At 35.4% G+C, this 16,269-nt stretch overlaps 2 protein-coding genes across 2 annotated transcripts; both read right to left on the reverse strand.

The window, feature by feature from the left end:
• Nucleotides 1-307: 307 nt before the first annotated feature.
• LOC147297480 (uncharacterized) lies at nucleotides 308-2,995 on the reverse strand. Its single transcript, XM_086229567.1, has 2 exons — nucleotides 2,176-2,995; nucleotides 308-896 (listed from the first exon to the last, which is right to left on the reverse strand). The coding sequence occupies exon 1, from the start codon at nucleotides 2,943-2,945 to the stop codon at nucleotides 2,181-2,183; it is 765 nt and encodes a 254-aa protein (XP_086085693.1). The 5' UTR covers nucleotides 2,946-2,995; the 3' UTR covers nucleotides 308-896; nucleotides 2,176-2,180.
• Nucleotides 2,996-6,855: 3,860 nt separating this feature from the next.
• Nucleotides 6,856-11,836, reverse strand: LOC147297481 (vacuolar-sorting receptor 6-like). Its single transcript, XM_086245654.1, has 13 exons — nucleotides 11,314-11,836; nucleotides 9,700-10,392; nucleotides 9,529-9,617; nucleotides 9,267-9,336; nucleotides 9,034-9,117; nucleotides 8,854-8,930; nucleotides 8,664-8,745; nucleotides 8,305-8,387; nucleotides 8,063-8,126; nucleotides 7,802-7,930; nucleotides 7,548-7,651; nucleotides 7,349-7,466; nucleotides 6,856-7,263 (listed from the first exon to the last, which is right to left on the reverse strand). The coding sequence occupies exons 1-12, from the start codon at nucleotides 11,615-11,617 to the stop codon at nucleotides 7,350-7,352; spliced, it is 1,896 nt and encodes a 631-aa protein (XP_086101780.1). The 5' UTR covers nucleotides 11,618-11,836; the 3' UTR covers nucleotides 6,856-7,263; nucleotide 7,349.
• Nucleotides 11,837-16,269: the final 4,433 nt, after the last annotated feature.

The following is a 16,269-nucleotide window of genomic DNA, read 5'->3' on the forward strand; positions in this document are numbered from 1 at the left end:
GATATACTTGTTATTATATAATTCTCAATTTAAAAAAAAAAAAAATTCTCTTACTAATACAGATATATAAATTATTATTATATTAACCTTGAGGTTGGCCTGTACTTTTATTTCTTCGTAATGATATTCTTCTGTGCATTGTTAAGTAGTAGACTTTTTTTTTTTTTTGGTCGAATGTTAAATAGTAGACTGATATAAACAAAGGCCACCAAGATCCTCTATGGACTCTTGAATATGACGTAAACTGTTGCATCTTTTCTGGTTATGGCATCAATGTAATGATATAATTGGCCCTCAAGTGATCGAGTTGAACATTATATTCACATTTCACATGCTATCTCAGACAGAACTCAGTCATTCCTTTTCCCTTATTACATAAAAACATCAGTTGATACAACTTTTTTAATGCCTGTGGTATATTGACAATATCACATATGCACCTTCCAATTTCAAGTTCGAGGGATCAAAAGGAAAAAGAAACAAACACGACACCGCAGAAAACTAACATTTTCCGGGCATGACATCATGGGATCTAGCACTTCTGTTAAGCATTTGATCATAGCACACAATTGATGGTAGAAAAACTCTGCCAAAGATTCGGAGCACAGCAAAACCTAATGAGCCTTTTGCATGATGATATCTATGAATTGTCTGAGTCTTCAATGCCAATGCTGGTATTCTTCAGAAAGTACGATTTCACCCATGCTGCCATGCACTTAAACAGAAGCTCTAAATGGCATATGAAGGACTACAGTTTGCAGCTCCTTTCAGCCTTCAGCTATGTCACATGTAACAGCAACACTGGATACAAAAGCTTCGCGAGAATCTTGCTCCTCTCATGCATGTAGGAAGCAACAGTCTTCACAAAATGTCACTCATTATTCCTTCTCAAGATCCTGTTATAGAAATATTATAATCTATGAGAAGATTAAACAAACACAGTAGCAACAAAGCAGGGTCAGGGCATGAGCCTTACTGACATGTCACATACAACTCTATAAACAGTTTATAACACAACTCACCATTGCATATCCACAAGCATAATTTGGCCTTGTTTAACATGATCCTAAACATAAAGGTTACTACATAGAAGAACATGATACAAACTTAGAGCTTATGGATGCATGGTTCAGTTTAGAGATTTAAAGAAAACACAGCTTCTCCAATGGAAAGCTACTTTCTGTAACCATTAAAACAGTAGCCTTTAATTGAAATCAAGCAAGATGGTACAAAGTCTACTGTGGCTTGAGAAAGAAATCAGAATAGAGTCTATCCCAGCAGAGAAAATAACAAGTTTTCTTTACAACTAGTACAATCTACAAGTGGATTGAATGATAGATCACAATCACTCAAGGCATGGTCAAATGCTGCTGATGGTAGTGTCTAAAATCAGTTAGCTGGTTTGGAAAGATATATCTTTTATGGAAACCTAAAGCTAAGGTCGTTGGCCAAGATATCTTAGAATATAGGATATGTGAACAATGTACCCGTTGTTGGAGACTTGAAGGAGAGAACTTAATTATAAGTTGCAACAATTCATACTGTGCAAGATAAAAAAATACTTGATTTAGGTTTACGGTATTGAAAAAGAATATGTAAATATTGAAAGAACTTAATTGTGCCCCTTGTCAACTGAGTTATTAAATCTAGACACACACCCACACGCAACACTTTTCCCGATATAGCTGCTCTAGAACCTAACAAAGGAATGATCTTTGCATTGACATCATTCCTGAATCACACAGAAATGGTTCCCATTGCATAGTTAATAACTGAATCTATAGTTATATACTTATATCAAAGCATCATCTACCAAATTAAAGACAGAACAAAGGTACTACCCCAAGAAAACAATTAGGACGAGTACAAGCTCACTAGGACATTGAACATTAGAAATTCTCAGTGTTTTCTGACAGCACACAAAAGCATAAGAACATTCCTATCAGGAGAGAATGCCATTTGATGGCCAGTTTAGTTCATGGCTTTATTCAGTCCAAATTAATATTAATGAAAATATTACAAGCATGGGGTAAAGACAACAATTCTCATATGATAAATCAATTTCAGTACCATAATTAAATATTGTCCACATCTTATAGAATACTTAGTATTCATTCAATCTAAATTAAAACAAGGTTAAGCATACATATAAACAGTAGCCCCAGGAAAGCATACCTGCTCTACTCTGTCCAATTGTTAATAGTGTTATCCAACAAAGCCAAAACCTTCTTCACAGCCTCTGATTCACAACCTTTCTCACCATCCCCAACACAACCCAAAGACTCATTCAACTCCAATGCCTCATTAATCCTAGCCTCCCTCAACAGACCCCTATATACCCACTTCCTCGGACCACATCCCGGCACGATATTCGCACACAGCATGGCCCTCAAAACCTTCAAAGCATCAAGAACCATCCCATTCTTACAAAAACCATTAACCAAAACCCCACAAACTCTCTCATCAAGCACACATGGGGAGCCTGGCCTCACCATCCAGTTGAACACTTTGAGGGCCTCTTTGGATTTCTTTTTCTTGAAATATGAGGCAATGAGCATGTTTGTGATGGGGGTGAGATAGGAATGTGAAAGTGGGTTGTACCTGAGGCGGGTCAAAAGTGACATAGGTCGGGCCATGTCGGGTTGGGAAGTGAAGGAGTGGATGAGAAAGGACAGAGAGAGAGCTTTGAGAGGTGGGTTTGTGAGCAGGGCTGTGATGGTGAGGTGGGTTGCTATGTCGAGGTGGTTTGAGAGGCAGAGGCGTGGGATGAGGAGGTTGATCTTTGTGAGCTCGTCTTGGGTTAGACTTTGAGTTTGAGTTTGATCGGTTGGTTTTGGTGTAGTTATGGAATCAATAGCAAAAGAAGAAAAGGAATATGATAGTGGTGTCTTGGTGGATTTTGAGAAAAGGGAGAGGATTTGCAATGGTTTCTGAACTGATTTCATTCTCAGTTTCTGAACTGTGCTTCCGCTGCAACTTCACAATTTAAACCCCCAGAAAGAGAAAATATATACATACAATACAAAACCAAAAATTGTTGAAAAGTTTTGGAGGCCCTAGGCGACCCCTTTATACATATTTACGCAAAAAATTTGGTAAATACAAATACAATTTTTATTTTTGAGAGTTTATGGTATAAACATTTGAAATTCTCAAAAAACAAAATCGGATGTACTAATGCATGACTTAAGATGATAAGACACGACTTGAGATGTCATTAGGCACGACTTCAGAAACTCTAGTGTATGACTTGGGAAGCGTCAAACTATGATTTGGGATGTCATTAAGTACAATTTGAAATGCATCAAGGGTATAAACATTTAAAATGTCTCGAGGTATGAATTAATATTTTTAAAGAATGATTTAAGATGCTCTAAGAAATGACTTGAGAAATTCTAGACTATAATTTTGGAAGAGTTAAAACTTAACTTATAATGTCACTAGATAAAATATGAAATGCATCAAGAGTAAAAATATTTAAATTGCCTCAAGCTACGAATAAATTTTTTTAAGAAACGATTTTGGATGCCCTAAAAAACAACTTGAGATTCCCTAAGAAACGACTTGAGAAACTCTATGGATTGACTTTGGAAGCGTCATACCATGAGATGAGATGTCACTAGGTACAATTTGAAATGCATCAAGAGTATAAACGATTAAAAAGTCTCGAGCTACGAACTGAAATTTTTAAGAAATGACTAGGGATGCCTTAAGGAACGACTTGATATTGCCTAAGGCACGACATGAGAAACTTTATGGTATGACTTTGGAAATATCAAGGCATGACTTGGGATGTCACTAGGTACAATTTTAAATGCATCAATGGTATAAAACCATTAAATTCATCGAGCTACGAAATAAAATTCTCAAGGAATGACTTGGGATGTCCTAAGGAACGACTTGAAAAATTATATGGTATGACTTTGGAAGAGTCATACCATGAGTTAGAATGTCACTAGATACAATTTGAAATGCATTAAGGGGTCTAAACGATTAAAATGTCTTGAGCTACAAATTGAAATTTTCAAGGAACGACTATGGATACCTTAAGGAACGACTTGATATTCCCAAAGGCACGACATAGAAAACTCTAGGGGTATGACTTTGGAAGTGTCAAAACATAATTTGGAATGTCACTAGATACAATTTGAAATGCATCAAGAGTATAAACCATTAAAATGTATCGAGCTACGAACTGAAATTCTCAAGGAACTTGAAAAACTCTAAGGTATAACTTTGTAAGCGTCAAAAATTTGTCACTAGGTACAATATGAAATACATCAAGATTATAAAAATTTAAATTGCCATGAGGTACGAACATAAATTTTCAAGGAACGACTTCGGATGCCCTAAGGAACGACTTCATATTCTCTAAGGAACGACTTCAGATTCTCTAAGGAACGACTTAAGAAATTCTATAGTATGACTTTAGAAGTGACATACAATGACTTTGGATGTCATTAGATACAATATAAATTTCATAAAGGGTGTAAGCGATTAAAATGTCTCGAACTATGAACTAAAATTTTCAAGGAACGACTAGGGATGCCCTAAAGAACGACTTGAGATGTTCTAAGACACGACTTGAGAAACTCTAGAATATGACTTAGGAAGCATCAAAACATGACGTGATATGTCACTAGGTACAATTTGAAATGCATAAAATGTACAAACAATTAAAATGTCTCAATCAACGAACTGAAATTCTCAAATAATGATTTCGAATGCTCTAAGGAACGACTTGAGAATCTCTAAGATATGACTTTGGAAGCGTCAAAACATGACTTGGGAAGTCACTAGGTACAATTTGAAATATGTCAAGGGTATAAACAATTAAAAAGTCTCGAGCTACAAACTAAAATTCTCAAACAACGACTTGAGATACCCTAATGAACGACTTAAGATGCCCTAAGACACGACTTAAGAAACTTAAGGGTATGACTTTGGAAACGTCAAAACATGACTTAGAAGTCAGTATGGTACAATTTGGAATGCATCAAGGGTATAAAACATTCAAAATGATTTGAGCTACGAATTGAGATTTTCAATAAATAACTTGGGATGCCCTAAGGAATGACTTGAGAAACTCTAGGATATAACTTTGAAAGCGTTAAAACTTAACTTGGGATATCACTAGATACAATATGAAATACATTAAGAGTATAACAATTTAAATTGCTTCGAGCTAGGAACTGAAATGTTCAAGGAACGACTTCGGATGCCCAAAGGAACGACTAGGGATGTCTTAAGGAACAACTTGATATTCCATAAGGCACAACATATGAAACTCTAAGGTATGACTTTAGAAGTGTCAAGACATGACTTAAGATGTCACTAGGTACAATTTGAAATTCATTAAGGGTATAAACCAATAAAATGCATCGAGGTACGAATTGAAATTTTCAAGGAACGACTTGAAATGCCCTAAGGCACGACTTGAGAAACTCTAGGATATGACTTAGGAGTGTCAAAACATGAATTGAGATTTCACTAGGTACATTTTGAAATACATCAAGGGTATAAACGATTAAAATGTCTCGAGTTACGAACTGAAATTTTTAAGGAACAACTAGGGATGCCTTAAGGAACGACTTGATATTTCCTAAGACACGATATAGGAAACTCTAGGGTATGACTTTAGAAGTGTCAAGACATGACTTGTTATGTCACTAGGTACAATTTCAAATGCATTAAGGGTATAAACCATTAAAATGAATTGAGGTACGAACTTAAATTCTTAAGAAATGACTTGGGATGCCCTAAGGAACGACTTGAGATTCCCTAAACAACGACTTGAAAAACTCTATGGTATGACTTGGGAAATGTCAAGACATGACTTGGAATGTCATTAAGTACAATTTGAAATGCATTAAATGTATAAACCATTAAAATGCATCGAGCTACGAACTGAAATTTTCAAGGAACGACTTGGGATGCCCTAAGGAACGACTTGATATTTTCTAAAAAACGACTTGAGAAACTGTTTGGCATAACTTTGGAAGCGTCATACCATGAATTGGGATGTCACTAAGTATAATAATTTCCTCCCGCCACACGAAGCAAAGCTGCAAAAGCATAGCTCACTCCTCGTTCCTCTCTCTCGCTACGTCCGACTTCTTTAAATTCTTAATTTATCTAAATTTTTTAAGGAATATTTGATTTTAGTGGTTGAATCTGATCGATATTGATTTCTGTAAATTTGTGAATGTATGATTTGATAGCTCTGAACTTAATCTTGAACACTGTTTGTTTTGCCCGCTTGAATCTCTAAGGAAGAATCCATGTCTGACTTCTTTTAATTCTTGAATTTGAGTGTTGAATCTGATTGATATTCAGTTCTTTAAATTTGTGAATTAGTGAATTTCTAATTTCTTATTTCCAACTGTAGGTATTAAAATATAGGTACGAGTTTAGCAGTGAAGATTAACAAAGAAAATCAATCCTTATTTAAAGGACATGTGTAGAAAAAGAACATATAGCTCCCTTTTAGTTGAATACTATAAATTAGTTGACCTATGATTTTATACTCCCTCAGTGAACTAAATCTGGGTTTTGTGCAAAGAGGGCTACTGATGGGAGAATGGATATGTGTGAAAGTTAATTATCACGCAGAAGTAGATGCGTACTTAACCTTAATAGGGAGAAAGCTATACATGAAGTCATGAAGATTCTAATTATATATGTTCTTAGAAGTATGGAGACAGCTACAAAAAGTGAAAATAGTTGCTATCGAGTTAAAATCGCAATGGTACTTACAGCATGAGCGAGGTATTGAAGTCTTAAATATTTGTTGCTCATAAACACTTGTGTTAGTCATAAATGTTGCAAGCATAATCGTAAAAGAATTTTGATAGCTTTTTAAGAATTTGTGCAATAAGGAAGGATATTTTGATAGCATTTTAAGAATTTGTACAATAAGGAAGGGGAATCTAGTTTTACAATCCTTTTTATCTTATTTGTTTTGCTTTTCTTTTGTCCGTTCCTATCCGTACATAAATCCTTGTTTTTCCTCACCGAAATTTACATATGAGCACTTTTATCTACCCACAGAAAAGAGTGTAATGTGAAGAAAATCTCTTGTATATAGATAGATATCTCACAACTTCGACCTAAAGTTGGTGCACCGCAATCGAACTGGACCTTTCCCTGCTTTTACCTAAGAGCTACTAAATGAAGTTTAGTATCTACATGAAACATTTGCATTAAACTGTCCCTCTTATGGTGATGCATTTTCAGTAAGCATTGATTGTCTAGCTTTTGTTCCTGCAAATAGAAGCAAAATTTCTCAGGACAATTGTTAAAAACATGCTAAGAGGAAGACTGCTCACAAAGTCAATGGATTAGTTACCTCAAACTGAGCCTTGTCGTAGAGGTTCCGTGTCTGCAGTATGGACTCCATTAGCCTGTTGACTGTCCAGAGGCATGTATTGTGACATGATAGCCATGATCTCTGAGTCCATGTAAGACTGCAAGTGAAAGTAAAAATTTGTAACAAGGGTACAATTCATAATTTAGATTCAAAGTAACCAAGATGGACATAAACTTACTCGAAGCCTGTATTTGTAGAATATATAACCAGCTGCACCAACTCCCATCACAGCCGCAAGGACCAGGAAAGTAAGAAACCAAGCGAATCTCGATCCGTGCCTCTCTGCGTTTAAATAGATGAATATAAAATCTTATAGGATGACCACCATCCCCACCATTTTGAAACTAAATATGCTCTTAATGAGAAAACAGAGATGATTATCTCAATTTTTTTTTGGATAGCATGAATAGTAATTGAAAAGTGTTGTCTTACCAATACAAGTATCTTGATCCTTCATGTATAGAAGTCCTCCTTTACATTTGCAGTCATATCCACCCCAAGTGTTCTTACAGCTGCAACCATCACACTGACAAGCCATTCGTTCATTGCATTCATTGATATCTGATGCACAACCACAAAGGATGAAAATGATGAGTTTATGGATATTAGATTTCAAAAGGCCTTGAAAAATTGAATATTTCGTGCACAAGAGAAAATTATTTTTCAATAGTCACACTCAGAATTCAAAATCACCTTCACATTTATGGCCATCCCCTTTAAAGCCTTTTGGACACTTGCAGCCAGATAACTCAGAATTCTACTTGTATAAAATAAATAAATAAATAAAAATTGATTAGAAACAAACGAAGTTTTGAGGTTCAATGTCATGAAACTACAGCAGAACTCTCTAATAAGTAAAAAAACTAAGAAAAAACTGTTCAATAAGCACAGAAAACCAGTAATAAAGTGAAAGATTAGGATAAACATCACTGAACTGAGCAAGCCGAGAAATATAATCCATTTCTAGATTCTGACCAGCAACCTCCATTGTTTACTGCACACCTTGCAGGTCCATAAGCTGTCAAGAAAGGAGTATTTAAGATCCCACCATATAGGTAAAACAATAATGAAATATCTGGAGTCTACAGAACAGAAGATCTAATAATAACCAAGGGATTTTGGTGGCCTAGTATGAACTTATTATTGGGTTGGACTTGTATGATTATTCTTTGATGGCCTAGTTATGAATTTAATGACCAAGGGATTTTGTGGTAACCAAAATGAACCTGAAACAAGGCTCATTGATCGGATTCTGAGAGAAAGTTGCTGCATTTGTCATAAACAGAACGCTTACCATCACAAGATGTATACCCGTCGCCTCTATACTGAACACCAGTCACTACAGGGCACTCACAAACTCTTCCCCTAAATGTGTCCTGACAAAAGGAACCAATTAACATGCAGTTAAAATCTGTAATTCATATAGAAAGATTTTTCAGAGGTGGCATCAACCATAGAAGTGAAATGTAGAATTTTCTGTATACCCTGCAAGCAGTTAAGTTAGATTGGTTGTCCTGCCAACAGCCACCATTCCTCTCAAGGCACTCATTTGTTTCAAGATCTGTTGAAGTAACACAGTGGATTGGGAGAAAGCATCAGTTCATTATCCAAACATCAAGAAACAGCAATCAGTATAGACTGGAAAATGAAACAAGCACACCAACCTCCACTCAAACAAATTGGAGGGTCAGTTGACTCCTTAAATCCAGCACATATGGCTTTTAGCACAGAAGTTCTCTCCAATTTTCCTTAAGATCAAGAAATTTAAAAACTTCAGCATTCTCAAATAGTATAAAATGTTCCAAAAGGATGGGAACAAACTGCAGAGGTCAACACAATTAAACACATATTTATGTGGGAAAAGAACAATAGAGCTACTAAGCAAGCAGTAACAAACCTCTATACTGAACATTATTAATAACCAATGTTGGCAAGATGGTAACATCACCACGAGATCCTTGTCCAACCTAAATATAAGAAAAATAAAAAAGCAACAATAAGATGATTTTGTGCTAAATATAAAAATCAGTTAAATTTAAATCCATTTGGGCTATGTTTGAATATTGTGGTTTTGAATGACATGTACATTGAACCAAGACCAGCTCTGGGTATTAACAATATAAGAGGTATGAAATAGGGAAATGGAGTAAAAGACTGACCTGGATTACTTGTTCAGCTTTTAGCACTTCATTCTCCACATCATCTTCAGGATTACCCACACATTTTTTAATCTTGTCAACAGGCAAATCTGCAGCAATCAGATTAAGTCTATTAGAAACACAAAAAAAGCATTATTTTATACAGAGAAATAGAAAAAAAGTAGCATGTACCAAGTGATTTCATGACATCCTCGGCGCATTCTTTGCTATATCTCTTTTGTTTCATGGAACATCTGATATGGAAGTCTGTCACATAATCCCACCAAACCCATGACCGATTGCTCTCATTGGCAACTCTATGCACACAAAGCTGCCTCAAGTTTTCATATACCACATCCTTCCCTTGATACCCTTCTCCAAAATCTTGTTCTGGATCTGGTGCACAATATCTCCCATGGTTTATGCATTGGGACTTGCATTGACTGGTAAGGACAAAAGCCTGAGGGCAATACCAAGTTATATAATGTGGTGTGAAGAGGGCGTAACCGCCTCTCTCAAGAATCTGAGCATGACCCTTGAAATTTTTCACAAAATTCATTTGCTCATCGCAGCGAGCACCACACTCATCATTGCTGTTTGTCCAGAACTCATACTCAACTCTTTGATCAGGGTGGGGCACTGACTCTCTCCAGTCAAGCTTCACCACAACATCTTCACCGTTCTTTAAAGATTCCTTCAAGCTATCACCGAAGGATTTCTCTATCAAAGCTGATGGAATTCCAATCTTCTCTATGTAACCATCTGCATCAGTGCTCTCCTGTGGGGAATCCATTGTTATTAGAGGCTCTTCAATACTATCAGCCACTAAAACGGCTGTAGCTCCAGCCACTTGAGCATTCCACACCTTCAAAGCAAAGTAGCAACCTACATGGAAAATAGCATTAAGATCAAAGTACAATCTGAGTACCATAATTTGTAACATAAGACTCTTTGAATCAATCTGTCACTTTCAAACAGTAATAACAGGGTTCAGTTTTTTTTATTACTAAACAATATGATTATAGGCTATTGAAATTATTGTTTTTATTCCTTTCATCCAATTAAGAATTTCAACAGCAACAACCATAGATTAGAGAAATGAGAACAGGAACTGCTTTGACATAAGTTCCCTTCTCAATTATTCTTCCAGTTTTCTAGAATCTCAAACATAGACAAGAGAGCAGCGGACCTTGACCCCCAAAAAATAAAACCAAACATGTAAAAGAAAAAGAAAAGAATTGTAAGGTCTTCTTACAGTGAAAAAGGGGGATGCTATACCTTGCCACAGAAGAATTACAAAATACAAAGAACCCTCTATCTATTTTACATCCATTGAACAGTTAATGCAAAGATAAAGCTAAAAAGTAATAGAGTAGAAGACTGAAAAGGGACTTTTGATAAGTCATGTTACTCAAACTGAAGGAAAAATCTGAGAACAGGGCAAAAGCAGAGCAACCACATGAAAGCATATGCTCAAATCCACAATCTCCAATAACAACAAACCCATAAAAAGAAAAATTCCCATCTTTGTAAACATCTCACCCTAGCGAGTACTCTCCCCAAATTAAATCAAATTCAAATCAAACAAGCAAAACTAACAATCACTCATCTGCTAAATCTGTTTGCTTTTTGAAAGCAATTGAAAACACAGAACAAAAAAAGGAAACAGCTATAAAAAGACCCCGTTTGCAAAAACCAACAAATACCCATTTCTAGACAGACTTTATTGGTGGCCATCAATCAAAAACAAGCATCTTAATGGGGGAGACCAAAGTTTTGAGATTGGCTGCATAGAGAATTGATTACCTCCACGATCAAGAAGAACAATGGTGGGGCGAGAATTTCGAGACTTGAAAGGCTTGTCACCCTCAAAAGCTTCACACCCAGTTGACCCTTTCTCAGGATAAACAACAGAGCCCACTAAGGAGCCTCCATAGTCTGGCAGACCAAAGTTGCCTATAGCACCATCATGCTTAGAGCGCAGGCCCATTGGATATAGAACACTAATACTACCTGTCTCCACCACAAAACGTGCATGCACAAAGACATGGTTTTCAAGAATTGCTAGTACCACAAACAGAACTGTGAGCTTTGTTGGGATAAAAGCCATGCAGGCAGGCTTTGATCATCAGCTAGCAAGCTACCTCTTTTGGGTTGTTTGTGATTAATAGCTTAATGGGTTCTGTGTTCTCTGTGTTTTGGGGCTCTGAGAAGAGAGGTGGAGGATAACGAGGACGTGTTTGAATGGACTTGGCAACGGTCTACGGGTGGAAGAACTGCAAAATAAGAAAAGTTGGTTCGGAGAGAGACAGAGTGAGGTTTCTTTCTTTGTTGTCTTATAGAGAGGGGTTTAAGTTTCTCTTTCGAGCTATAACGTAAAGTAAACGACAGGTGAGAGAAAAGGCTGGTGGACGGAGTCATCGGAACAACTACTAGGAAATGGGAAGAAGTGAGAGAGAGAGAAAGAGAGAGAGAGAGAGCGAGGTCATACAATTTTTTTCTTTTTCTAATGAATTATAAGACTTTTTTATTTGGTAATATTTAATTCCTCGCGTTTGTTAAATAGTAATATATAATTCTTTGGTTGAGAAAGTAGTTTAATAAACTTATTTAAAGCTTATTGATGTATATTTCTTCATTTTGAAGGGTTTGCTTTGCTTTTATAAACTTGATTAGAGAGTTAATTAGTTTACGTATAATTCATAGATTCATAGGGACTATAAAGCTATGAGCTTTCCTATAAATAAACAGTGTGCCAAAATCTGTGTTATAATTTTGAAGAGAATTCATTGTTATAGTATATTCAATATTTATTGATTACATCACTAATTATGCTTTCACATAAGTAAAGATTTATACATATTCGAGTGTACAATAATGTAATTAGCAAATATAAGAGGAATGCATGAAACTTACATGCATATGAGTCTGAGTCTGACCTCTTTTATCTATACTGACCACAGCATTCTTAACTATAAAGCTTTGTCCTTTTCGAAACTGAATCTTCTGAATGAACTTACTTTTACATGCTTTGGTGACTTGAAAATTCAACAATGGAACTATGGAAGTACACCATGCTTTTAAGCAAGACCTGAAAGACTTCCCTTTAAACTACTTTTATATGGGATAACCAATGGAAGACTTTTTAGCATTATTGAAATAAAAAGCACTATGATGCAAGCAAATTGATTTTTTATGTGTTTGGTACAACTATCAAGGTTTGCATGATGTTTAAATGTTTTGTCCTGTATTCAGATTAATATCAATCCAAAATTACTTGCTTAGTTTTTATATTCAGCCTGAGCTGAATCATGTTCCATGCCTTAACAATTGAATAGGGATGACCTGTATTCAGATTAATATCAATCCAAAATTACTTGCTTAGTTTTTATAATCAGCCTGAGCTGAATCATGTTCCATGACAATTGAATAGGGATTGAGATAAGTCCTAAAACTCATGTTTTCCTAGTATCTACTGGAGTTTTCTTTTCTTTTGAATTTTGGTTTTCTTTCTTTTTCACATAATTCTGACTTTTGAATATGATTTCTCATCTCATAGAATGATATAAGCGCTATTTGCAATACTCATCACCTTTCTAAATATTATGATAAATATACAAAACAGGGTTTTTCTCAATTCAAGTAAAACAACTTTTTACAATAATTTTCTATATAACAAATTAGACAATAGTATGTTAGAGGCAACTCATTAGAATTGGGATTTTACATAAATTCGTTGCCTAAATTCTGTGGCATATAATTATCTATACAGACTATACAGTAGGTCAATTAAATAAGGGGAAGACTAATCTCCACCAAAAAAAACAAATAAATAGTAGGATGACTTGACTATAATAATATTTCCACATCCCAACTCCCAAGTCTTCTGTGGATAGTCAAGGGAAAATAGCTGACCTTACAAGGCAAGTTTGAGTGCAGAAAGGGGCAAGCAATTAAATACAGGGCAGTCTGTGCATCACCGTTGGAGAGATTTAACTAGCTCACCCACTGAATCTCATTGGACACACGAGTCATTGGTCAACTTCATTGCCAGAAGGCAAAAGGCATTAAATTCTTGGAAAACCCAATTGGTACGGTGCGGCCAATTCATCACAATTGGTTTTTTATTTTTTTTTATAAGTCACAAACTCACAATTGGTTATATACTAGCCTTTTTTACTCAAATAGCACCTGAACTATAAAGGGTGTGTTCAAATACCACCTAAACTTTTTTTCTTGCCAATTTATCACCTGAATTTTCACATATTGGCCAATTTACCACTTACCGTCATTTTAGTTAAATTTTCTGTTTATTTCAAGGGTATTTTCATCATTTATATAAAAAAAGCATTTTAAATATTAAAAAAAAATCTAATTAAACCCCCTAAAAAAAAGGGTATTTCCATTTTCTATTTTTTTAGTTTTTAATTTTTTTTCTAATTATATTTTAAAAAAAGTTTTTAAAATAATAATATTTTTTTATTGTATTCAAGGGCAAAATGGGAAGTTTGGGAAATTTTTTGATGATTTAACAGAAAAATAGATATTATGTGGTAAATTAGCACATATTAATAATTTCAAGTGGTATATTGGCAAGAAAAAAAGTTTGGGTGGTATTTAAGCACACCCCATGTAATTCAGGTGCTATTTGGATAAAAAAGCCTATATACTAATACTTTCCTTCTTTTTCACTTAAGAGGTCATTGTTTTCACTTGATTGGCCAAAAGCATCACAGTCTATGATCCAAGTGGTGGATTAATTATTTTACATAGATGAAATAGACAGTACATTTGAAGGGAATTTAAAATCTATTAATGCCTTCTCTAGATGCAATTGAAAAAAGGACTGACATCAAAATTGTGTAAACTTATTTTTTATTCAAAAAGTTTCATTAATATTAGTTAACTAAAATAGGTGTTACAGAGAACTGGTTATACTTGACTTCAGTACACTCCATGACTCCAACAAAAAAAAAAACACTGGGCTTCAGTATGGGCTTTCACAATGTACTGGATCCTCAAAACCCGAAAGAGTGTAGTTAAGTTTGTTCAAGCGGATTGGGCTGGTGCTGCTAGACCGAGGGCCCAAGACTCATTTGTTGTCAGTTTAGTTTGGTTTGGGTCGTGACCCTTACTGGTCTGTTCCCTGAGGCCAACCAAGCTAGGCTGGTACTATTTTCTTTCTCTGAATTTATAAATGTTTAGGATTTAGTCATATTTATCATGATTAAATGTCTAAATAATGGGCTTTTATTTGTACTCTCTGCACCACATCTTCTGCTACCCATTGACCACTTATAATTGAAAAATTATAGATTTTTTTTTTGGCCAATGGAAAATTATAGATTAAATACGTACATGTTTTGCATATTATAGACAGACGCATGCATGCATGGTGGCTATTCTTCTTTCACAGAAAAGCTATTCTCTCTCTCTCTTTCACTTTAAATCTCAGAACAATATATATATATGGCACTGTGACACTGTCCATGGAAGATGTCCTGGTCATAGTGGGTGTGCTCCTGACGGCGTAAGTCCTGTTCGGTTTTCTTCTTGGGTTAGATGAAGAGCCAAAAACCCACTTACGTACATGCACTTACTTGTTAAAAAACAAAAACCAAAAATGTTATATTTGATACCCGTTTTTGCTCTGTTTAATTTGTGTCTGACCATTGCAACTGACCTGCATGCCTCTGTCTTTGTCTGTCAGTTTGGCTTTGCCGTTCGGTATATATAGGCACGTTGCTGGAGTTGTACGTTTGTCGATGTGATCCTTGTGATCTGCACGATTTCGGTCTTGGTTCTCAACTTGTGTGCCCTTCTCATGTCCACGAAATGCCTATTAATTGCCGCTGCCCATTATTGCCCTTCTGTACGTGTCTGCTAGGGATGCGTTGTTCAATTAATGCCTGCACTTAATGTTTATCTATGTCTTTTCCCGTGCACATTTTTTTTTTTTAAATACAATTGTCTTAGTACTACTTACTAGTCAGGCCAGTCAGGGCAACCAAAACATAACTTTTTGTACTACTTTTTGTACTACTTACTACTTTTTGTACTAGTTTTCAAGAGTTTTTAGAAATTAATGTTTCATTAGTTTTCGATCAATTTATCTTTGTTACTTATATATAGGATGTTCATTCTCTACTTGTTTCAATCATATAACCGTGTAAATCCAAGACTTATTTGTACTTAATTTTCTTTGCTTTGGATGGTCATGAGCCCCCTAGCTTGTAATTAACCCAAAAAATTAAACGCTTCCAAACCCACTGTAAAGGAATATTGATGGGGGATTTTCCACTCAAAAATTTGATCTTTATACCCAATTGTCATATATTATACCCAGACCATAGTTTTAAAAAAGACCCTAAAATTAATCTTTAAAAAAGCCAGCCAATTCTAGCTTGTGCCTCTTTTTTTGATTTTTTAACAATTGTGCTACATGAGAAGTGAATTCAGAACTTTCCTAGTTTCTTCAACAAAGAGAAAACTGGATGCCATTAAACCAAATGGTCACTGACTACTAGCCTCTCCCCTTTTTTTCAATTAAAAAAATAATTTTAAATGTTTAGGATTTAGTCATTTTTAGTCGTTATTGAAAGTTGGGCGTAGTGATCAAATTTCTGGGTCAGAAGCCCATATTGATGGGTTAAGCTTAAGCCCAGGGCCAACTCTCAAAGTGGAAGACTGGAAGAGTAGCAAGCAAATTAATTGTACCAACGGACACAAAAGCAGTTAATGTTATTGATGATGTCGTTGCTG

This window comes from Dryas octopetala, chromosome 1 (genome assembly GCF_963921425.1).
Source record: "Dryas octopetala chromosome 1, drDryOcto1.1, whole genome shotgun sequence".
In the NCBI taxonomy this organism is placed as follows: Eukaryota; Viridiplantae; Streptophyta; class Magnoliopsida; order Rosales; family Rosaceae; genus Dryas; species Dryas octopetala.